The sequence below is a fragment of the Lytechinus variegatus genome, chromosome 1, assembly GCF_018143015.1.
Source record: "Lytechinus variegatus isolate NC3 chromosome 1, Lvar_3.0, whole genome shotgun sequence".
In the NCBI taxonomy this organism is placed as follows: Eukaryota; Metazoa; Echinodermata; class Echinoidea; order Temnopleuroida; family Toxopneustidae; genus Lytechinus; species Lytechinus variegatus.
This window is the reverse complement of record NC_054740.1, coordinates 13675369-13700686: the sequence shown is the minus strand read 5'-3', so window position 1 is coordinate 13700686 and position 25318 is coordinate 13675369. Positions and strand designations below refer to the sequence as shown.

Genomic DNA, 25318 nt, shown 5'->3' with positions numbered 1-25318 from the left:
TGCTGTTGGCCTGCACATATTTCTACAAATGCGATTTGATTCGAGGCTACTTATTTGTAATTTCTGATAGCATTTAAAAAAGATTTTTTGTATCCGTGAGCTAGGGGGCGTTGATCAATCCATAATCCGGGTTTAATGGGGGGGGGGGATAAAAGCTATTTAAAAAAGATCGCCGCATTATAATAGCGAATTCTGCACGCGAATCACGCCGACGATTTTAGAATTCTGTATGTTTAAGAGTATTTTAATGTCAGGTTTATAGTGCATTCCAATGCTTTTTAAAACAATTATTACATTGCATATTATGTATTTTTTAAGTTTTTAAAATTGTTGGGGTCAAATTGATATGTTGGCCCCCTCCCAATATTTTCATTAAAAGGGCTGTCGCCCCAACCCCTATACCTGCCCCAAATATTGATGCCTCTGTGTTCGTTCATTGCAGTTCTGTTACGAAGCAGAAGAAGGTTGGTTTTTATTAAGAGAGGATCATGAATTTCAATCGGTCAATTTCATTTTCTGCAAACTTGTATGTTCACCCAAGCTAGTTATGGCAATATTTTATCAATATAGTGCGTCCCAGAAAAAACGAAACCGAGATTTAGTGATGATTTATCATGACTTAATCATAAATAAAATAGACAAATGACCTATCAATGTAAAGCTTAGAATCTCCTCTTTCATCTGGTATTACTTAGATTATTCACGCATGAGCGAGCAAAAACAATTTGAAAAGGGGATACCAAAAAGTCACTTGGCGGGCCGTATCAGTGTTTTAAAAAGAAAACCACATTTTTAAAAAGTTCAATATCTGCTCTTTAATTTGATACCTCAATTACAGAAAATGGTCAAGAAATAACAAAGTTCTGGTTATTTGAAATAAGGCTTGAATTTCAATAATTTCAGAAATGAAGAGGTTTTACAGGCTAGCGTTCAAACTCACTTGACACTCCGTTTTGTTAACGATCAGCCATGCATGAAGTCTTTTGTTACCGTGCGATAGCTTCTGTGGGAAACCGGTGAAAACAAGTTTATTTAATGAAATTAGGGAAATACAAGCATTATTTTGAGGGATCATAACTTTTTTAATTCTCGACCATTTTCTGTGATTGAGGTATCAAAGAAAAGAGCAGATATTGAACTTTTTAGTCATGTGATTTTCTTTTTGAAATTCAGATACCCCCCGCCAAGTGAGTTTTTGGCATCCTCTCTTCGAATTGTTTTTACTCACTCATGCGTGAATGAGGAATAATCTAAGTAATACCAGATGAAAGAAGAGATTCTAAGCTTTACATTGATATGTCATTTGTCTAGTTTATTTATGATTAAGTTATGATAAATCATTGCTAAATCTCGGTTTCGTTTTTTCTGGGACGCACTGTATAGTTACTACTTATTTCAATTCCTGGTATACTCTATGAAAAGAAAAAAAATCTGAAAAGCAGCATAGAATATAAAAAAACCAGGTCCACACACTTGAATCAGAACAAGGTACATGCACATAACGCGCCTGTTTTCCACCTACAAAATCCATGCATGTCGGAAATCTAAATTTTCGATCGGTATACATTTTGTCTCAAACGTACGCCAGCAAAATAACCTATGTTTGAGGTTACACTGATTGATTTTCGAGTGTTACTTTAGATATTGCAGATCATTCTCGTGGGAGAGAATGGTTCTTTTATCAAATCCAATCGATTCATCTTCACTCGTCGAGATGGGACGGTTCTTGAAAAAAAGGCGCCACATTTCACCCGGGACGAAGGACAAAAATTCTGATAGTTTTTGTAATAGGACTACCACGATAAATTAATACTGTAAACCTTTCATCGTTACTGTTGCATGGCTATTAAACGTCGGCTGTCCATGGTGCCCCCGAAATCGAAAATATATTTTGTGAGTAGAAATATGTTACATGTTGTATTGCTATTATCAAGATGTATACAAAACCAATCATTGTAATAATTGGAAGAGGAAATAAACGAAATGAAATGAAGTGACTGAAAATAAAAAAGTGGAATATACATTGTAGAAATAATCAAAATGAAATTTAATGACTGCAGATAAAAAACGGAATATGGAATGGATCATGACCAAATATTTTTTGGAATAATGTTCACATAATCGAGAATGACCAAGAGTCCCCTTTCCCTTTCTTGCTTATCTCTTTTAACAAATTGATTATACATTTCTTTTTTTAAGGGATTATCATTGACATTATTGATCGTAAAATATATAATTCAATTTAATGTAAGAGAGCTTTACCATCACATATAAACTTAATATCTAAATCGTCAACTGTGGTAATGTCTTAAAATCGTCATACGTAATTTGCATCCTGTGCTGTGGATAGGATGTTCATTTACTTTGCTTGTTTTCTTCGCTCAACTGTTCCAATCTTATCGTCTTCCTCTCTCGCAACAACAGTTTATCTCTAGCAACCAAACGAATGCTCTATGTGGTGTCTTGTAATCAGCGTATTCGGAATGTCTTCTTGATAAAGCCATTAGGAAGATAAATGAGTAGCTTCATTGGTCTGAACAGCTGTTGGCGAACCAACCTCCGCGGAAAATGACCAGTGGAAGAAAAGTTCACTGTCCGTCACCCTTTTTACTGATGAGAAAATAAAGACTATTTGCCCTTCCTCCTAAAGTTTCAACCTTAAGAGAGAATCCTTTAAGTAAGGACCTACGGCGCCGGCTAGCGTCCGAGCTTTCGAATGTGTCGTATGTAAATCTTCTTCATCGTCATTTGTTTGTTGTTCTGGCGACCTTATTAAGTGAGGTCAGAATTTGACTAATGATATGGTGTCTTTTAATGGTCTCGGGACATTGTAGTAAATCATCGCCCTTAATGGGAGGTTAAGTGTGGGCAATCATGGCTCGTTCTCCAGTAACAGGGTCACTATTTCCTGACCCATTACCCATAACAAAACTGTACATCAAACGGATTTGATTTTTTTTTTAATCAGCAGCAATTGAATAATTGTTTGGTAACATATTCATACACAAATGCTTAGAATGTCCAGTTTTCGGGTTGGAATACCACACATTTTTGGCTCGTGTTTTACGCTCGCACCAATTATTGTTAATCAAGGTAGTCATTCTGTTCCCGGTTAAGTAAAATGCCTAGAATGTCCAGTTTTTTTTGTTGGAATATCAACGAAATTCAGCTCACGCTTCGAGCTCGCATTATTCACTTGGTGAGATATGTAGCCCGTATCCTATTCATGAGTCACTAAATGCAGTCTTTAAAAGGTTCCTTTTCTGGTAAGTACATTAAAAATTTCAGCTCGCGTTAATTCTTAAGATACAATCAGATCCTTTTTACATGATTACAAAAAGTGCTCGGAATATTTACTTTTCATGTCTTATTATACATGAAATGTCGAAAAGTTTGAACTCGTGATTCGCGCTCGCAACAAGGATGCCCTTTTAAAGTAATTAGGTCCATAATTGACCAAAAAGCGAGTTTTACAACTTCAGATTTGAATATTTTTCCAAACCGCTCGCTCGCTGCGCTGGTTCGCGAAAAAAAATAAAACCTAAATATATATATTATCAAACAGAAATAACTTAAAATAAACTGCGCTCGACTTAATTACTACAAAACACATAACTTCTTAACACAGATGATAATCTCATGGTGAAAATATCCGTTTGCACCAAAATGCCCTTTTGGCATATAAGTGCCCTATTGGGGCTTTGTCCCCCCCTTACGAAAATACTTTCCGTCGCCCCTGTCTTGTACAAGCGCAGTTCCAACAGTAATACAACAGTAATCATGAAACTAGTATTCCAGTTCTTGTTCTATTCAAAATGAATACGTTCATATCGTCATCATTTACTATGTTTACATCTTCTGCTGACGAAATATTCCTTATATTCATAGTACCACGGTGCTAATCTGTGTCAAAGCAGGAATTAGATTTAAAATACAGATTATACGATTAAATAGCCGTTCATAATTATCCAAATTGAGGATGTTTCAAGCCCCCTCTCACTTCATATCCTTAATTATTTCATTTTCCTTTTAATTGCCTTATCCTCTTTCCCATTTCCCCATCTCTTTTTCTGTTCCACTCCTTATCACACAGGCACGTGGTCTATTGTCCCACTCAATCATAAAGACCCCCCCCCCACACGCACACACACCCACACCCTGACACTGATCACACCCTCTCATCTGCTAGCTGTCACCATAAAGAAGGAGAAGCTTGGTCCGGCGTGTGCCGCTATGTGACCGAAAAATACCAACCAAAATATACCCCGCACGACAGCCGATGTACAGAAGACAGGCTTTCTTCACCATTGCACAGGTGGATAACGTCCCAAGTCGGAGGCCTAATCAGCCGACAGAGACAATATAAAGGAAATCCCGCCTCCCTCTGTCCCATTTCAATTTATTCTCATCCCTTGTTCAACATCTAATTTGACTCCAGCCCCACGTCACCATAACCCCTGTCCCACGAGTGACATAAACACCAACCCTTTCAAAGAAAACTTTTGCCTTTGATAGAAACAAAGGCTTACGATATATTTTTATCGTTTGGTAGCGATAGTACAATTTAAATACCACTAGCCCTTTGAGGAGAGTAGTGAACATTCAATTCCCAACGAAATGGTTGAGATAACAAAATTCCATCTCGTCTCTTCGACTTGAAATAATTGATGCCCTATTATAGTTTCGTGGGTCGTGTTCGGTTTTAGGGAGTTCGGGACAGCGAGACTCTATTTTATACCGAGGTCGGTGATCCGAGTTAATTATTTCAAAGATTCGAGTCCTGTTGATAATCCTTTTCATAAATACAAGTATATTCACAAAAAATATGTTGTATATTGAAATGAGTGATCTTAGATTTGCAAAATACCTATTTTTAGCTTGCAATTGACTCAAATGCATGAATAAATTTCGTGTTCTAGTAACTATTAAAATTTATAGGATCAATGAGTGAACCAAAAAGACGGGTAAAGCAGTATGGACGATTGCCCTAAATATATGATGAGTTAGTTTCGAGCATTTGTAGGGGCATTTACTGGAAATTAGCTGTCAATCAAATTTGCGCCACGAGGTAGCAGGGATTTAAAAATCTCGTTCACTTTTTCGCTCATCCATAAAACACGGAAATGATATGGAAACAGTAGATCACACGGCAATTAATAACCACTCGCTGAGCAGACGATAATTTACAACGATGGTACATACGGGTCATTGGACATTTTAGGTAACCATTTTCCCGCTCGATGAAAAGCTCTTAAAGATGGCAGACGCCTCGAAGAAATACCCAAGTATTATATCCATATCGAATCGGGGTATTTACTTTGTAGCCTATATAGGCCTACGAATAAGGCGTAATCTTGGCAGTCATTGGGCAGGCTTCTTTTATCTTTTAACTTACTATCTGTCATTGGTGTCAGCATATTACTCTTCATACCATACTAATTGAAAACACAATTAAGCCAGTCACTTAGTGGACTATCGAACGATATTTGTTTTGGGAAATAACAATTTAATAAAGTTGAATAACTTGTTATAGTATGTTCGTTTCAATAATAAGAAATTGGTAGTCGGTGCATGACTTTGGGGGTGTTTTTTGTGTCTCTATACAGTTCTTGTGGTTGTTTAATGAAATTAATATATATACTCATTAGCAGGTGCCACGTAACGATTTTAAAGAGGGTGAGCTGAAAGTGGGGGGGGGTCAACATGTATGAAATAAAAATTTGATAGTAATTTTTACGTTTTATGTACAATGCTAAAAAAAATGGGTTTAACCCCCCTCCCCTTTTCCATTTTGTAGCGAGTCAAAAATTCATTTTTATCCATCAGCATGTTTGTGACTCAAATCAAGAAGGTTTGTCGATATGTTTTGAAAGATTTTTTTATTACAGATTATTTCTCGTGAATAATCTGTAAATCATTCAAGTCGATGTGAAAATAATTGAAATGGTCCTGCACGAAAATACAAGCAAGCATAGATACACGAGAATGGATTTGCGCCATCTTCGACGAAATACTGTTGAACATACTCTTTGTTAGTTCAGTCGTTTACACGTATGTATGTCTGTTTTTGTATTTTTCTGTCTCATTCAAATCTTACAATTTGAATATAGAACGTTCATTTCATATGTTTAGAGCCCCAGGCGGGGATACGGCGTTATCCGGACACTGTCTTAAAACTACAAAACAGATTTTATCTATATACAAATAGGAAGAAATAATTATAGTTTTTGTTTACCCAGGGTAGCCACTTTAGCTCCGGTGAACTCTTTGTAAATTGTTCTCTCAGCGTTCTCACAGCGTGCCCTGGAAAAGAACAGTTTCAAAGAACATTACCGAAATTGTTGCAAGTCACTCTCTACTTTATATCTAAACAGAAATCAATATGAAAAATCCCTGTTCACCATTATTCAAATCATCCATGAGAATGAATTGGAAGAAAACGTTGTGCAGTGCACTACATGAGGGAAATAGTAATATTGTGCAAAATAATGATTGCATACTTGCGGATAATTATTATCCCGTTCGACTTGGAGGAGGGCCGGGTGACGTCGTATGGTAGGTAGGGACTGCCCCCTTGATTTGATTGTCCATCTACCAGAAAAAAGGGATTCAAAATATAAATAGGGATTAAAGGAAAGAGGTATTATTTAGGGAACAGAGTTCGAGAGAGTGAGATTTTAAAAAATGATTATGTACAATATAAATAATTATATATACATATCTTATTTTCTGTGCCCCTATCAAAATCCCCTGCCCCGCCCATAGAAGAAGGAAGTTATTTCACATTTGGTGAAATCGGATCATGATTGGGGAATAAGGGCCATATGTAATCAACCTGCTTCAAGTAAGCACCCTAAAGTTGATGGTGCTCTTGTTGACTGTTGTTTAGAAAATTGTGAAGATTTAGAACATAAATCGTGATAACATTTGAGTCTCATGTTTTATTACTTCATAACTTTTTGACGTCATTCTCAGATTTCTTTTTTGAACAGAATACAGTTATGTTATGTTACCCTATATATTTTAGACGAAATTATTGAATGTAAACTGTTATTTCCATCAGTTCAATCATTGAACATTTTCTTAACTTATTCGGTTGATAAAAATGGTGCTACTTCTTTAAAACAAAAATACATACACGTGTTTTAACCTCTTTTAATGCCCCCAATCAACGCCTAATCAAAAAATATAAACAAATACCAGTGCATTCACATCGGTGATTAAATCTCCTGAATTTATTTAAAATTTCCATGAGTGGACGTGTGTTTTTACCTCGGACGAAGAGGAAAAATTATTTGGCGGGAAACTTCATCCGTCCTCCTATTTTGCCCAATTTCATCCCATCGTCCAAAATTTCCAATTCTTTCCTACAGTGATAAATCGGTTGCTATGCATAGTTATCTCATGTGCTCTCCCCAAGGAATGTCAGAGAATCCTCCTTAAATATATATTCTTCTGCATTCTTTCCTCGACCAGTCTCAGAAAACAATCTTTTGAGTTTGTTTTTCTGCCGGTTAATTTGAGAGAACTTGTTTTATTGTTTTTATTCCCTTCCTTTCCACGTTCAAATCTGGGAAGCGTTACATTCGTGAATTTAAGGCCAAATCACCCCCCCAAATTGTTTTTTTTATTTTTATTTGAATAAACAGAGAAAAGTCAAACAAGCATAATGCTAAAAATTTCATTAAGATCGGATGTAAAATAAGAAAGTTATATTTTAATGTTTCGTTTATATTTCTCAAAACAGTTATATGCACAACTCAGTGATATGCAAATGAGAAGGTGGATGATGTCCCTCACTCATTATTTCTTTTTTTTTATTGTTTGAATAATACTATATTTCATTTGTTTTTACAGATTATATGATAAGGACCAACTTGATTGAACCACAAAATGTTAAAAGAACGGTAATTTCACATGTTCAGTGAGGAGATTTTTTTTTCACAGGACAACGAGGAGCAAATTAGAATATTTCATGAGTGACGTCATCAGTTCCTTCATTTGCATACCGACCAGGACTGTGCATATAACTTTGGGAAATTAAGTGAAATGTCATAATTTACTTATTTTACGTCCGATTGATGAAATTAAAACTGCTGTGCTTGTTGTTTTGTTTTCTCTTTTTATTCAAACAACTTTTTGTTGGGGTGGATCTACCCTTTAATGAATACGTTACTTATTTTATTCGAATGAGACAAGCACTATCTTCGTATTTTAGTTCCATTTTTGTGGTTTTCTTGACACATGTCGCTTGAATTCGTATTTCATTTTGGATGGTTCATGGAATGGAAGCCGAGTTATTTATCGTGAAATAATTCTTCGAAATATAGGTCAGCTTATCCAGCCGATTTACTGATGGCTCGAGTTTTAAACAGTTTAATTGCGCGTCTACGTCTCAGACAAATTCGATCCCAGGTTGAGAATAATAGCTTCAAATATTTATTCCATAGCGTTTGATCCTGTCGTGGTATTCATTTGGTGATGAAAACAATCGCATAACGTTTGAAATGAGGAATTTTATCTACATTCTCAATATTCTTTAACAAACGCCAAATTTGGTTGAAATATGTACCGACCAATACGACCAACAGTTGGTTGAAAAGAAAGAAGTCCCAAATAACGTTGTATGCAATTTTGTTTAAATGAAGAGTTGAAATCTTTACATTTGGAAAAATCTGTAAGTTAAACGAATCAGAGAGTGGGTATGAGATGTAACATAAGAGTCGAAATAAACAGGAAAATTTTGTTAGTTGTACGTCTATGGATTGGAATGCGAATAGAGTGGAGAAAAAAATGGAAATTCAAATTGATTGATTAGAAAGAATTGATAATATGCAATCAAATCACAGAAGCATAAACCTTTGAAAAAAATGTTCTCTTGCGTTTTAATTAAATATAAAACTTTGATGGTCTGGTCAAATTTCGTAAAGCTTTTAATACTACTATACAAATGGCTGTTGGCTGACATCACAACTTATGTGCCTATTTTTAAGATAGGTTTAGCGACACGTGTAAATGATCTTGACAGCCTTCAGTGTCATAGCAAAGCTTTGCGGTTATTTCTTTCTTATGTAAATTACATTATCGCGTGCGCGATGGCCTCATTTAAGATGCTGTACACGACAAGACGACATATAGAATCGTTCACTTTCCATTACGTAATGTCTACGTGTACACCCATACAGTCTTTCAAGAACAACTCATTCATGTCTTAAGTTTTAACTTATCCCTGTTGTTACTTAAACATAATATCTCACCATGTCACTTGGCTTAAAAGACAAATAAATAGTTAACGTAAAGATACTGAAGTAACTCTACTCACGTCATCTGGCTTAATTGTATCACGAAATTAGACGAAAAATGCAGGTCAACACTTTCCCACGACGAGGCAAACTAGTGACACGCCCTCAAGCGGTCAAGTTCAAATATATTTCATCGCCGCTTCTGTCTTTACAAATTTGCACGATTGTTTTGACTGTCATGAAAGTTGTATAATATCGGATAATGAAATTTCACTGAAAGCCCCCCTCCTCCACCTCCCCACTAAAATGAGATGAATTCATTAATCGTAACGTTTCAAATCCGATGAATATTGATTGAGAGTTCCCAATTGGCGTAACGTAGGTCGTATTGTTGTTTAGTCAGACTGTCATATACAATCTAAGAGATTTCATCTGTAGAGAATTGAACTCGATTATTACCATGCCATCATCATTGTTTTTTCATTGAAATATTCATTAAATTGCAATAATCATCATCTTGATCGAATAATCGAAAATTTCATGTCCCTTAGGGAATAGCTTGCTCTTTATTTGTTATATAAATTATCAGATGTCGCTTCCCTTAAAAAAAACCAATGAAAGGTGATGACGTCGTATCCACAAACCTTTCACAAGTTTAGATCGTCTATCAAACATTACATCGTGCTTCATTTTTAAAATTCTGTTTATTATGAAGGAAATCTGTATCTGGTGCACAGTAAAAAATGAAGTGCTAATTTAGCACTTACAGTGCTTGTATAGTGACTGCACTACGAGTGCAGACTTTCTAGCTTAAATTTGAACTAGAAATTCAACACTCACAGTGCAGTCACTATACAAGCACCGTAAGTGCTAAATTAGCACTTCATTTTTTACAGTGTGAAATGTCTCTAATGTGATTAAGGTTCAAAATTATTGTTCTTATATGGCGATGTATGAATGATTCGATACACACATATACCTGTGTTACACAATCATAAACACATACCCTCAAATGTGCTACACAGAAATACTCGAACACCTGTACAATCGAGCTGTACTAAGAACACAAGCACACAACACCTGTGCTACGAACACACACACATACACCCTCACACCAGTGGTACACACACTGACGCAAACACCTGCGCTACAAACAGACTGCGAACCTAGGAGGAAAACGAGAAGGCTACAAAATAAAAACGATTGCAAAAGATCTTCAGATACAGTACGTCCTTGTTGAAAGTTAACAATTAATCTTAGTATTTTTTTTCCTCATTGCGTCGGTAAAGAAAACACAAAATTATATAGAAATAGGTTGATACCTGATACAAGTTAGAGGAGAAAATTCAGACGGAGATCGGATATTGAGATGGGGTAACAAAACCTGCTCCCCATTTGGTGTTCGGAATATTTGTTTCCCCTTATTTGACCTCCCCCAAGACTCTTTAAAGTTGAGCCCACTTCCCTTTCCTGTGCCATCGACAGACTTGGCCCAACTTCATACAAAGACGCTTGCCGATCTTGAAATTTCAGGGTCGTCTTGCATAATGGAATGAAACTCCACAAAATAGACAATAGTCTGAATGATTCACTGTGGGCTTTTAAGGTATATAATTCTTTGTTTTCCAGTAAGTTCACAACACTGACAAATATTGAACAAAATCATAAATTAATTTAAGAGTCGTGCCGGTGTTTAACATTTTAGAAGCAGTTAGCAAGCCGTATAAAATATTATATGTGTATAATGAGAGGGGGAAGGGGGAGGGGGGGGGGTAGAGAGAAAGGTAGAGAGGGGATGGGTGCATGGGTCAGGCGGTTATCAGGTACAATCAGTACAAAGTCATGTTTTTTAAATTTCAAAACTTGTTTTAGGTGCATGAATCTTAAGAAAATCGACTGTGAAAAATATACATCATGCACCTGTACGTTCTAAGTTTGTATCGTTGTATTTTTTAATACGGTAAACAGAAAATCACGATGAAAACATGCCGATTATACTGATAGATTTCAAACCTCACTATTTTAAAAAACCTGGACGTTTTTCCTCCACTGAGCAATTGTTCTTTTTTTCTTCTTCTCCTTCTTTTCTCCAGGTACATTGGTATTTTTAGACCGCTGCGTCCTCGGATGAAGAAGTCGACGCTTTGCGCGATCGTTGCATCCATCTGGATCGTGTCCATCTCGGTAACGTTACCGACGCCTCTAAAAACCCAGGTCACCACCTTCAAGAACTGCCACACCGGCCAGATGCAGAACCAGTGCTTCGAATTATGGCACAACCTCTTCGCTGGTAAAATCTACATCTCTTTCATTACGGTTTTCGAGTTTTTGATACCGTTCTTTACCATGGGATCCATCTACCTGCAGATCGCCATGCAGCTATGGATGCACCGAACGCCACCGGGTAACCAGACAGAGCGACACCGTGAAATCACATTCGTTCGCAAGCAGAAGACGATCCCTATGCTTATCACCGTCGTCGTTGCCTTTTTCGTATGCTGGGCTCCATATTACGCCTACACGCTGGCGGTGTACTTCGCCATGGACACCCTGGAAAACTACTCGGGCCACATTGCGCTCTTCTACGTGGTCGAAAGCATCGCCATGCTCAACTCTGTCATCAGCACCATTATCTATTTCCTGATGAGCCCCAATTTCAGATCCGAGCTGACCACCATGGCTTCCAACCTCCTTGGACGGAAGTCATCAGGTCGGAACAGAACAAGCGACATGGACAAGGAGAAGTTCAACACACCTAATAATACTCACAGTAACATATCTCAAGGACGCAATGGCTACATTCAGGTAGGGCTGGTGCGGAAGAGCTCTGACCAAACTGCCGAGGCTCGATTGTAGTCCGGTAACACGGAAGAGAAAAATATTGATGCACCTTGTAGAAGGATGAGAGATTACTTTCCTTCATTAAAAATGCCGATCAACGAACGTGGAGAGTGTCAACACCACAGAATTACAATAACCAACACCAGAACAACTCTGCAAAGTTTTAACGCCCTCTACGTTCGTTGATGCCGATCAGGACTGACCAGAATTACGCCACAGACTTCATTTCTTACTATACATTTTAAGTAACGGGTGAAATCAAAATTGGGGGGAAGTGAGAAGGACGAGACATGCAGGGAATACCATGACTCGGAAGAGGTTTGTTGGCAGACGTTTAGTTTATTGCTCAGGAATACCGGATGATCCGTCATCCTACTTGAGGACGGACCCAAGCTGGTAGATGTCAGAGGTTCTATTTACGAAAGCCCAAAATTTTTCATAAACATGACAGTTAATAAATGAAGACTGGAACAGAGAATGGCCTCGTTTTATGCCAACGTTGTTGTCACAAGGTTCTTTTACACCAGCCCAAATATCAAATACCGGTTTTGACAGTGTGAAAGCAAATAACTCGTAATCTGTGCAGAAGGATGTACCTGCAAATTAGCAGGACAGATTAAAAAGTGTGGGAGATTTCGCATTTACCTAAATTTACGGAAATCACCGTAGTTACCGCGCCGTTGTCTCCGACCGCGGTACACTTATTGTTGATCGATGCGACCGCGGTATAACGGTAATAATGCACGTTTATCATATGGAAAAGACATCATTGCATCGTTCATTTTAGATTCACTGCACGTATGATATATAGGTCTTATATGGCTCATGATAATACCACTGTGGTTGTGCACTCTTCTCCTCATCAAACGCAATCACGATGGAGTGCGACTGGTATGTGCATGTGCACACTATGCGATCGGGAAAAGTTGTATTTGAATTTTACTTTGTAAATAGAAACTACTTGTATGATGCACAGCGCCTATCATATTCACTCATCATGATTCTAAGCACTATGCCATATACAATTTTACCATTTCTACTTGTAAAATATGTTGCCCAAGGAAACGAGTTTGCAATGCTTTTCGTATTTTTGCACTTTTGTAGCAAAAAACAACAACAACTCTTATACCATTTTAGAATGAAATCGGTTATATAACATCGAAAATAAAACAAACAAACAAAATCGTCGTTGAAACTTAAGTGTTTATTTCTTATTAATGATTAAGTTGGCGCTCAGCATCTTAACTGTGCATCACACATTTTCTAAGTACTTGTCTGTACATTACTTAATGATATTTATTACTTTACTTCTTCTAAAACTCTGAAAAAGTAAATTTACTCCGATATTTTTTTCTATTACCTCATTTCGTTTCTACATCTCTTAATGGTATTTAAATAACAGAAACTACGATACTACATGTATTTGATTTTAACAATGGTAATAGTGACCAAAATAATGATATTTATTTAATAATAATAATAAAAACAATAATATAAGAATCCAATCAATCCAATCCAAAAGACATTTGATATAGCGCCTTTTCCCTTCGGTTGTAATATAATAGTAATAATAATGATAATAATAATAGTAATAATAAAAATAACAGTAGTGATAATCTCCTTGTGATTGAGACCACAAAGGGACAGTATGCGATTTTCTGCCTCTCTTGGAATTTTCTTGTATTCCTTTCAACTTCTTCTCTTTTATCTCATATTTCTCATTTCCTTCTTCTACCCCCTCCTCCTCCTCCCCTTCTTCTTGTATTCTTCACATAAGAAATATCATCCTGACAAGAAACATCTGTCGTTTTAACGATGTCTGGCGGACATCATAACATGGGGATGTATACAAAATTTATCAAACCGACCGATATATACTTACGCTTCAATGTCAACACTAATTGTCATGCTTTTGAGACGGTATATCCACTAAACCTGACTTTTTGATCATTTACCTACACGACCAAAAACCATGGGTGATCTTTGTATGTTTTTTTTTTTTTGGGGGGGGGATTATGGAAATACCAAGACAATAAACCATACGTTTGAAACTAGACAGTGACTTTCGTGATATCTTTATGACCAAATTGACATTAATGTATTTTTATCATTTTAAATTGAGAATTTATGTTTCCTTTCTTTCTATACAAATATATATACGTAATTCAGGTGCTTACGTTATTAACCTTATCATGCTTATGTAAGATTTGATTGTGATAGTAATATATTATTATTGACTACGTAACAGATGTTTCATCATTGGAAATACATTGTACTTTCTGATATATACTTGTTATAAGTTTTTGGTGAATTTTTATACTTTATTAGGAAGCATGATTGTATCTTTATTATTTTGTTTTCATTTGATATCCATTTGATTTCCCAAGTCACACAGTCATGGTAAATCCAAAATAGTTTTGATACGATGCAGAGAGTACTAGTTTTGATGTATGGTATTACAAATAAACGAGTGTTCACACAAGCTGGCTTTACTTTGTCACGTGTGTTTAAGACGTGGTTTTATTGTGCCGAATCGACATGATCGTAAGGCGATGTGAACTTCAATAAATAAACACTGTTTAAAACTTTAAGCAGTTTGTTTAAGCCCGTCACTCGAAGAATAAGTTGTGCAAAGTTCTAAAAAGGTTGTTTAAAGTTCTTTTTATTATCATTATTATTGATATTATCATTATTATTATTATTATCATTATTTGTTTGGCGTCACCTGAGAGGTGAAAAGCGAAGGGAATCACTATGACCTCCAGGTCATAGTGATATAACAGATTGGGGGAGTGCAGGTGGACCACTACACCGGGATTTCCCCGAGTCTTCTACGAATAGTACAATGGGTTCTTAACGTGCAATGGTAGTGACGGGGCCTCCTTTTAACGTCCTATCCGAGAGATGGAATGTTTTCCATTGTAACATAACCTGCATCTATGGGTCATTGTAACATAACCTGCATCTATGGAACAGGGGAGAGAGGTTTACACACAACGCAGTCTTCGGTCATCCGCTCGGGGTAGACTCGAACTCACGACCTTTAGTTTGACAGGCAGACGCTTTACCGACTGAGCCAACTCCGCCCTCAAACAAGTTCTTTAAAGTTTCAAAAGGTTGTTTAAAATTTTAAACAAGTTGTTAAAACCGTTTTAGCAATTTTAAAGAAAGTTTGAACTATGGTTTGAAAGTTTGAGCAACTCTTTGTTCGAGTGACGGGCTTAAACAACGCTCTTAACATTTTCAAAAGGGTGTGTTAACGTAAATGCAAATAGATTCATGAGTTTGCCGAATGGTGATTATAATGCTGATGATTTTGTGATTGATGAGATGGTGACATGAATATTATCTGTCGTCGACGTTTTCGCTGATGTTCATGATGATATTACTGACGATGATAGCACGATAGTGGAGATAAATGAGTGGTAATGGCACTGCTGTTCATAATGGTGTTGTTTGATAACGATTATGATGATTGTGGTTGTGGTGTAAATTGATATTGATGACATTGATGATGGTGATAATTATGATAATGATATTGGTGATGATGACGATGATAAAATCTCTACCGTTTGTAACAGAAATATGATCAACGTATTGTTTTGGAATTGGGTCCACTATTGTGGAAGTTGTTACAGAAATCGAGCGAATGGTATGTTTGCCCGGGGGGGGGGGCTCAACTTTATTGCTGTACACACGCGCGACCACATGCAGGTATTACAAACCCACCCTAAACAAATTTTATCCATTGGTAAATTATCTGTATACCATCTTTAAGTATTTTCGGGTGCATTTTTGACGATTGTGCTCCCGAGACAAGTACAACTCGATCGTAAAAATATACGCGTTTTACCTCCATACATTTTTGGCCCAATAATTGACACCTTAAACACGTCACACGCCTGTTACGCAACGATCAGCCAAAAATGCCCATTTAGTGCGATTTTTTTAGTCACGCGTGTGTACCTCAATATAGGTGACTGGCTCCCCGTAAGTTTGAATCCATAGTTGCCCTAAAATACTCAAACACAACACATATACCAAACAAGAAATGTGGGAGATATAGTGACGTCATAATAATATTTAGTATAGGCTTTTATAAACGCCGTCTAATGAGTATGGTACGAGAAGTGACTGCCGCGTAAATTAACCCTGGGTAAAAAAGCATTGGATGACTCGTGCCATTGGATGTTTGGACGATTGAAACCTTAATATTTACTTTAAATCACTAAAGTTGATCTCAATGACCAGATTTCTGACATTTCAGTCACAAAAAATAGGTCATAATCATTTGCTTCGGATAAGAACATGCGTTTGCAAGGGCTGATTCTCGAAAAGTCGGAATATCAGTTATTCAAACTAACTCCAGATCGGGTGTTTATTATAGTTACGAGGTTACGATGTTACTCTTGTCATTAATCATGTCCGATTGGATTTATTCGAACACTTAGATGACTAGGAGCCGATTCATTTTTTTTGGTGATAACTTCGTAATCGGAACAAAGGTTTTCCCATCCTAGACTCAATTTTTCCTCATCTTATAGAAACATTAAATAAAATAACGAGAGAAGAATTAAAAGTCTGACACATATAGTTACTTTCCACGATTTATTCATATTCAAATCAAAATAAATATAATAACCATATTCAAAATAATTACATGTTGATGCAACAAAATTTCTTAGACGATATTGAAGATCTTTCAACGTCATTGTTACTTGGTCCAGCTTTGATTGCGCAATAATGAAATTGTTTGGTTGGTCCGGTGTTGAATCTTTAGCACCGAGAGACTAAAGCAAGAAGATTCCAATCACAATCTCGTCAGGAGTTTATCAATATTTTACGGAACATAAAAGTAAATATATGATATAAATGAGTATGTCAGTATGACCATAAGCGTAAAAAGCATTACTTTCGAAATGTGTGTTTGCATTAAAAAAAAAGAGATCGTAAAAAAAATCATAAAGATTACAAAGAGGGAAAATAGCCGTGATTAAAATGATTTGCGTGTAAGGAGAAAAAGAATAGTCTTAACTTATTGTACAGTCAGAATACATAGCACTTTCGTTCATGTTCTTTTTAAAAGATGTGTGCTGTACAATGCTAAAAGAAAGTAAGTAACATACCAAATATGATTATCTTACTCCTGAAAAAGCGCCACTGGTAAAGTTACCTTCTATCTAATCATTTATCATGAAGTTCAATTGGACTAAATCATAAAGGAAATGATGAAGAAAAAACTTCTCGTTTGAAATGCAATTGCATCAGCAATCCTCTCGCTTTAAGTGCCATCGATAACAAAAGATAACATGAATACGCTTGCCTGAATACGTTCGCTGGATTTTCAATACAGTGAAATAATTCACCATCCATAAAACAAACACAATTTTACATTCGTTTTGCCGACCGATAATTTGTCTTGAACTTTTTAAAATTAAAAATACTGTCATAGGTAGTTTCGGATTTCTGACGCACCTTATCAAGACGAGTTTATCTGCCAAAACTACTTTCTTGCGCATGCGTAAGACAAGGATTGGCTGTTCTGCGCATGCACATTACGATATTCTTCTCCAAATAACACGTCATAGATGTTTCGTCCCTAATGCTTACAATAGAGTATCAAAGTGTAACATCAGTTTCCATGGTGTCATGGCGGGCTGGTTCTCTAAACAGTCACAGCTGTCGATCGTCTGTACACATTTACATGACTTTGGCTCGTCTGAAAAAAATAGGTTGCAAGCGATAGCAGCCATTTTCTCCTATGAAAAACACACGCTTTCATTCAGCCGCCATGACACCATGGCAACTGACGTCATCGCTTCGGTACTCTATTTAATTAATAATTTTTTTTTACAATGGCAAAAATTATTTGAGATTCAAAAGGAATTTCAGAAACATGACGAGGAACTTCACGACTGTTGCTCAGATAAATAAATCAAATTAGATAGCAAACCTAATCGCATATTGCGCATCCGCACGGGCGAGCGCCAACACACTTCGTTTGAATGTTTTTCTTGACATTATCCATACGAAACTAGGTCTGAACATGGTGAACAGGGCGTGGCTGTTGCCAGCAATGAGTGAGGCGTGCATGTTCGTTTGGTTCCCATATCACGAGGAAGCTTTTACTACGTTAGGTACGGACGATACAGGAACAGAGTAAATCTATTGAAAATGCCCACCAAGTGATAATGACAGCTCTAAGGTATTTTTCATAGCTTAGTGAACCGAGACAGCAGTTTCGTCCCAAGTTTAAGAGCGGACGAAAAATTGCAGACATATCGTTTTCCCAGATTGAAGGACTAAATTGTTGCTTTGGTTCATCAATTTTCGACAAAGACTTCTTGGTTGGTCTTTGTCATGACGCACATTTGGCAATAAAAGTTCTCTGTCTTGAATCGTCCATACATCGCGGAGCGAAAGCTCCTTACTGTAATGAAGGATGCTATCCAGATTCAGGCAACCCTTTTCTGGCAACGGAAACTCATTAAAAATAAATGAACTGCCAGTGGGTTATTTTTCTTTGTGCTTTCATTGAAGCCAGTGTAAACTGTTTCAACATTTCCATTTACATACAAGTCCACACAAGACAATGTCTACCGTTGCGTTGATTTTCCCACATGGTATACCTACATGTATGAAAAATTAAATTCGTATGCCTGAAACGAAATATTGCTCAAAATTTAACGAAAATGACGTAAATGTTTTTGCTTGTAACTTAAATTAAAAAAATACATATAACATTACCCTAATTTCTTGAATACCAATTGCAAATATCATGAATATAAACAGCAGTAAGTAAATAGCCCACATGTACGACCAAGGTGATAAGGTGATATGCATTATGGTTGAAGTAACAAGACATTCAATATTTGCATGATGATTGTTAAAGTTCAACCCATTCCTGTTTAACATTTAGAATGATCAAAACAAGTAGACATTTTATATTCAATTTTACATTGAGGTTGTATGGTAAATTGATTGCGAAATTTGAGGGAAGAAATCTGCTCAAAGGAGCTAAAAAAAAAACACCTGTTAATATGGCCTCTATAGTACAAGTAAATATGAATGAAGTTGATCCGTTTTGTTAAGAAAAAATATATATCATCACATACCAGTGATAACGAACGACCGGTTTCCAACCATTGAATAATCATTTCACATGAAGCCATATTTCCCTTATCAGATCTAAAGGTCGATATAAGAGAGGCAACTCTGACTGAGATTGGCCGAAATGGTGCACAGAGGGCCGAGATATAGACCCATATCACCACTTAAAAGACAATAATACATAACTTTACAACATTTCTTAACACTGATCAATCGTTGAAGTATATGCGCATTATACAATTCTCATAGCCCACGATGCAAAAATACAATGCAACACGTGTTTGTATCATTTATCGATATTCGAATAAAGAGTTAAATATATATTTACAAAAGACGAAAAATAGACCCATGTTCTCATATTTACAATCAGTTTTTTCTTGCTTGAAATAAGACAAACTCCACTGAAGGCACGCAAAGATTCCATTAAATCTAAAGATTTGTTTGAAGCTAAGAAAATAAAGTAGACTTTCATTCACACAGTTCTGTCAACCCGTACGTTGAATACTATACACAAAAGATCTCTTTCCAACCTTTCTCTTGTCAAATAAATCAAATAAAAATATTTTGAAGACATAAATCTAAGTCCTTTCAAAAGGACAAGCGTTTGCATAACATACTGAATTATTAGCTTTCATAAAATCAAGACATTAATGTAAAAAAAAGCTCTTTTCAGATTGGCATAAATCGTTATTACTTATATTAAAGTTCAGTTTTCATCAACATGATGATGATAATAAAACAATCATTTCCGATTTTGCACTTGCTATGACAAGAAAACACTGTTTCAATGAAAGTACACAAAATAGAATTCCAGAAGTTGGCTGTTACAATTAAATTCTGAGAATTCACAGTTCGTTCGACGTGTGTTAAGTTAGGTACTTGACGCTAAAGATTGATAATGTTGTCTTTGAATTCTTCATTTACAAGTGCATGACAAAAATCACAGTGATATCAACAAGAGTTTAGCAATACTGAGTGCCCTCTAAACTCTTTCGTTAGAGGCTCCCCTTTAGGATCATCTGACGTCTTCACAACTTCACACATGATCCATTTTGCGAATAACGATTGGCCTCTGACGCAGTCATATCCGTGTGTCTACGGTCTCAACGGTAGGTTTCCTTGTCCCATTGATGTAGCCATTGAGTCTCGGGACATTGGAGGACTGACTGCCATTGGATCTGTGTGACGTCCGAGTCTGGGAGACGCCGATGGATGGCAACTTGCAACAGACAAAGGCTTTTCCAAACAAGTTCACAAGCTCCTTGCGGAATACAGGGCTCAGGCCAAAGTAAATGATGGTACTGACGACGGCATTGAGCATGGCCAGACCTTCAACGGCGTACATGAGGGTAAGGTAGTAGGGCTGTCTCTCTATCACCTCGTACAGGAATACGACGACAATGTTGTAGGCGTAGTAGGGAGCCCAGCAAAAGCAGAAGGCTACCACAACTGCCACAAGCATCGGGATCGTCTTCTGCTTGCGGACCAAGGTGATCTCTCGGTGGCGGGCCGTCATGTGGCCGGGAGGATGGCGGTGAAGCCAAAGCTTGGTGGCGATGCTCAGATAGATGCAGCCCATGATCAGCATGGGCACTAAGAACTCCACTAGTGAGAGTAGAACGACGTAGATCTTCGAGGCTCGGACGTCGTGCCAGTATTCGGCGCAGAAGCGGAATTCCCTACCGTTGCACGTTCCGTTGTAGACTCTGGTGTAGAGGGCGGTGGGTGTGGCGACGAGAAGCGATGCAAGCCAGGTAGCAATGACGATCACCACCAATGTCGCTTTCTTCATCCGAGGCATTAGAGGGTTAAAAATACCATGGTATCTGGAAGAAACAAAGAAGAAACGCAGTTTTTAATGGATATTAAATTTTTGTTTGTGTGTGTGAGACTGTAATCAAAGAAAAGAAGCAATAGGGAGTTTTCGCAACCACAATGACGGGGGCGGATTCAGGAACAAAGTAAATGAATTGAAAATGTCCATTAAATGATAAAGAACAACTTGGAGGTCTGTGTTGATATTGGCGAACCGGAACAGCAGTTTCAAATGACAACGACATTTGGCTTAGGTCTTTGTCGAAAATTGGTGATCCGGGACAGCAGTTTCGTTCTAAATTTCGAAAACAGAAGAGAAAATTGCAACTATGTAGTTTGTCCAGAGTCCAGGACGAAACTGCTGTTTTGATCCACAAATTTCTAGACAGACTCCTTGGTTGTGCTTTGTTATAAAAGGCATTTTACAATAAATGTTCGGAGATCCGTCGTTTGTCGTGGAAGTGAAAACTTCCTAATACTGACTATAGCTAAAGGGGCATGTTTCACAAAACTATCTGTATATGTGCGCATGAGTTTACGAACGATTGAAGTGTGAAGCGCCAAACTATGGACCCAAAATAATGAATGGCTTAATAACAAAATATGGGTGAATTTCAAATAATATTTTCGACGAAGGAAAGAAATGCTCAGAAAAATAACTGTACAGATTGTTAATCGTCTCCTGGATATTTCAACTTCAGCAAATGCAATTGTTTGCATATTGGCTTGCCACGTGACCTATTTTTGGCTTTCCATATTCCAGTCGATCGGAGGATTGTGAGTAGTTTTGAAGAGCAGCTTCAAGAAACAGCCCCTAAGCCCCCTTGTCAAGATGCAGAGCCGGAAATACGACAGAAGAAGATGTAATGTATATAGGAAGAGAATGGGGAAATCAAGGCCATCCTTTTATTAAAAATAAATAATCAGACCAAATCCAAACTTTTAATTTCAAGAAAATGTACACGCTAATAAGAGATGTATTATGATATCATTCGTGACATTGGTGTACCGGAACTTATGGTGGGGGGAGGGGGTCGTTCCATTTTAAGAATACCTTTTTATCCGCTTTTTTGGGGGGGATGTTTTATACAAATATATATATTCTATCACTCAAAAAGGGAAATCCATTCTTTTTATGAAATTTTAAGTGTTTTGTTTGTCAGATCTTCAAATCTGAATATTTTTATAGCCTGGTGTACGACTTTAATATCACGTAATTCGACAATGAATTGGTTGGTTTATTTTAGCAAGGGAAGGGGTGGATGGAATGGGGTTAGCTATTAACAAACTAACATACTTTCTGCGAATAACCATCGTGATTCATCCCAGGACAACTTGGTCATGAATGGGTTTGCTGGTTTATAACACCATTATCCATCATTTCTCTCTCTCTCTTTCCTCTTCATGACAAGGAGATGGCACAAACAATTCTGACGTGAGCGCTCACCAGGCGTTTGCTAAGCGATAACCCGCATGCCCTGATGGAAGCGTGCACTGGTATCTGACCAGTTTGCTTTTCCGTCATTTCTTTCTTTCTTTCTTGTTGACGCGGTGACAGCCGGCCATACCCAGGGAATGTCGACTGACGGATGACCCCAGTAAACATAAGGTATCACCAACCAGGCACTCTTGGTATCATCATCCTTAACTGTCTACTCCTGCAACCATGGCTCGCCGGAATGATTTTCAGCTCTTAAAAAGCCCGGGTTAAAAAGTTCACCAGAAAGACAAGACAGCACCACAATATCACGTTATGGCGAGATGTTGTATGCGAGGCTATAATTGGGGAAGAGGGGAGGATTTCACGAAGTGATTTGTCAATGATTGTCACTGACAACTGTGATAAACAACTAAAATCCTTGCATTCAAATGGTCATTGGCAAGATACTCCCTGAAGGGTTAGTTCAAAATACGGGAAATAGACAATAAAAAGGTGAAAGATTAAACTCTGAAAGCTTCACAAACCTACTTAGTAAAACACTAAGCGTTTATATACATGTGTGTAATTTAAAAGAAGTATGATTCACTTAGTTTTGGATACGGTGCATTACTATTTTTGAAAATGCGTGCGATCGATGAAAGCCACCCAAAAAAAATCACAATGATTTTCTGTTGATAATAGTGTAATAATACTATAGTCTTACAAAATGTCGAACCGGTCAGAAATCATAGCTGAATTAATCTAAAATATATTTTTTGTTTTGTACTTATTTATTCATTTATTTATTTAGTTATTTATTTATTGGTTTATTTATTTATCTATTTATCATTAATATATTTATTTATTTATTTCGGGGGCAATCGCCTTTCGAAACCCCAAACTTGTGCAAAGGAGCTATAGATGATAGTGATGGTTCTGGAAGTAGCTTGTGCGTGGTGGTGTTAATGTTTTTTGTTATTGTCATGTGATCTGTGACGTCAGTGACGAGTGAAAATCCATCTGGAAAGTATGAGTGTAGGGTTGACCAGTAGGTCACACACACCGCTTGGTATAACGGAGGGGGGGGGGGTAGCGGGGTATCTATTGTCTCCCATCATGCATTGAAATAATACTTAGTTTAGAAAAAAAAATGTGACAAATGGTTACTGCTTTCTTTACTACGCCCTTCTACGCCAGTTGCAGAATTTTGGGAAAGTAATGTCCTACAAGAACATAAATCTTCATTAAATGTTATGAAAAACAAATTTTAAGCTGAAATATAAGGGAATGGCGCATTCGTTTTAACGTGTGGTCCAAGATACTTAAAAATATATGTGCTTGTATTCAATGTTGCAGCAGCGAACAGTGTTAAGAAAGTTGTTCTACTCCTAACATTGAAATTTAAAAAAATACACGTGAAATATACGGCATAAACCTTTATACATGTATTAACCAAAACTTATCATTATGCTTTCTTTGCGTATGGCTTTACTTCTTGCAAATTAAGGTTGAAGTATGGGGTGCAATTGGACTCCAACCTCTCCCCTTGCCGAATGGGGCCCGAAGACATCCCATGTAATAGAACCAACTTGTTTTTCTCCATTCGAATCAACATTGGCTTCTTCAGACTAGGGAATTTCCTCACCGCAAGAACACAGTCAATTTAATGAAAATGGCCGTCAAATGACAAAAAACGGCTGCGAAGTCTTTGTCGAAAATTGGTGAACCGGAAGAGCCGTTTCGTCCTACGTTCGGAGCTGACGAAAAATTGGAAATATGGCGTTTGTCCAGAGTCCAGGACAAAACTGCTGTTTTTTTATTCGACAAAGACTTCTTGGTTGCTTTTTGTCATGAAGGGCATGCATTTGACAATAAATTTTCTATGTTCTTGAAGCGTTCTGGGTCGTAGTGCAAAAAATCCCTATTGACTGGTTGAGGCTTCAGGGTCCCGTTTCATAAAGACTTGTTCTAACAACTAATTCACAATCAGCCAATGAGATTGAAGGATTTCAGTAGCTTTTAACTGTTATCGCAAATTTGTTATTATAACAAGTTTTATGAACGGGCCCCAGATCTTAGTTGGGATTTTAAGACGGCTGCCAGGGTGGGCAACCCTATAGGCTTATCAATCAGCATCCGGGTACTGTCTAGGTCAACCGGCGTTTTGGCCGTTCGCTAATTGATTGCTGATTGAATATGTGATTGTATGACCTGTCTGTTTGTTTGTTAGCTCTAAAAACTCGTCTTTAATTCACTAGTTTCTTCCAACGTGGTAGAGAACCTAACACAATCTGAAAGTTTTTATCTTTTTTATTTTTCTCAACATCTGATCACATTTAAGTGAAATGTTATAAACGACATAAAATTGTTCTTACGTGTTATTTTCAACGCTCTTTCATGCTTCTACACGTACAGATGTAGGTGGTGATTTCGGACATGCTTGTTTTAGTAAAACCGAAGAAATAACTAAACGAATGAAACAGTAATCGATTGTCGATAATTTTTTTTTTCTCCAAAAAGTCATTACGTGTCTAACTATATTTATTCATAAATGTGTGTGTGTGTGTGTATGTGTATATATCTATACATATATATACTTTCAAGAGTAGGACTCATATTACTTTTTGTATTCTTTGAGTATTGTTTGTTATAGTGTTTATATCACTAGCGTACCTACGGGGGGGGCAGAGGGGGCAGTCTGCCCCCCTGACGGGTCGCAACCCATACAAAAGACATATCCCTGCCCCCTGACGAGCTTGAATACCTATTTTGCCCCCCCCCCTGACAAGCTTGAAGAGCTATTTTATTGAAGACACTTTTTTTGTTAGCTTGTCAATTTTTTTCGGGTACGATTAAAGAGCGTTTTGATTGAAGACCTTTTTTTAGCCCC

General features: G+C 37.1%; 2 protein-coding genes and 1 long non-coding RNA gene across 3 annotated transcripts in view; 1 reads left to right on the top strand and 2 right to left on the bottom strand.

Annotated features, from left to right (window-relative positions):
• LOC121406433 overlaps positions 1-9394 on the bottom strand; it is a 30894-nt gene extending 21500 nt beyond the window's left edge. The window contains exons 1-2 of the long non-coding RNA XR_005968801.1: positions 9323-9394; positions 6236-6303 (exon numbers count right to left, since the gene is read on the bottom strand). This is a non-coding gene — a long non-coding RNA (uncharacterized LOC121406433). The remainder of the gene's footprint in view (positions 1-6235; positions 6304-9322) is intronic.
• The window catches only part of LOC121406423 (prokineticin receptor 2-like), a 54904-nt gene extending 40341 nt beyond the window's left edge, over positions 1-14563 (top strand). The window contains exon 3 of the mRNA XM_041597451.1: positions 11336-14563. Coding sequence (XP_041453385.1) covers positions 11336-12098 — 763 coding nt within the window. The 3' untranslated portion in view covers positions 12099-14563. The remainder of the gene's footprint in view (positions 1-11335) is intronic.
• A 3266-nt stretch (positions 14564-17829) lies between these two features.
• Positions 17830-21016, bottom strand: LOC121406411 (prokineticin receptor 2-like). The gene has a single exon (XM_041597441.1). The coding sequence runs from the start codon at positions 20992-20994 to the stop codon at positions 20275-20277; it is 720 nt and encodes a 239-aa protein (XP_041453375.1). The 5' UTR covers positions 20995-21016; the 3' UTR covers positions 17830-20274.
• Between the last annotated feature and the right edge of the window lie 4302 nt (positions 21017-25318).

Bases quoted from the DNA above. Each gene is read 5' to 3' on its own strand.
- LOC121406411 (XM_041597441.1), bottom strand. From the start codon at position 20,994: ATGCCTCGGATGAAGAAAGCGACATTGGTGGTGATCGTCATTGCTACC.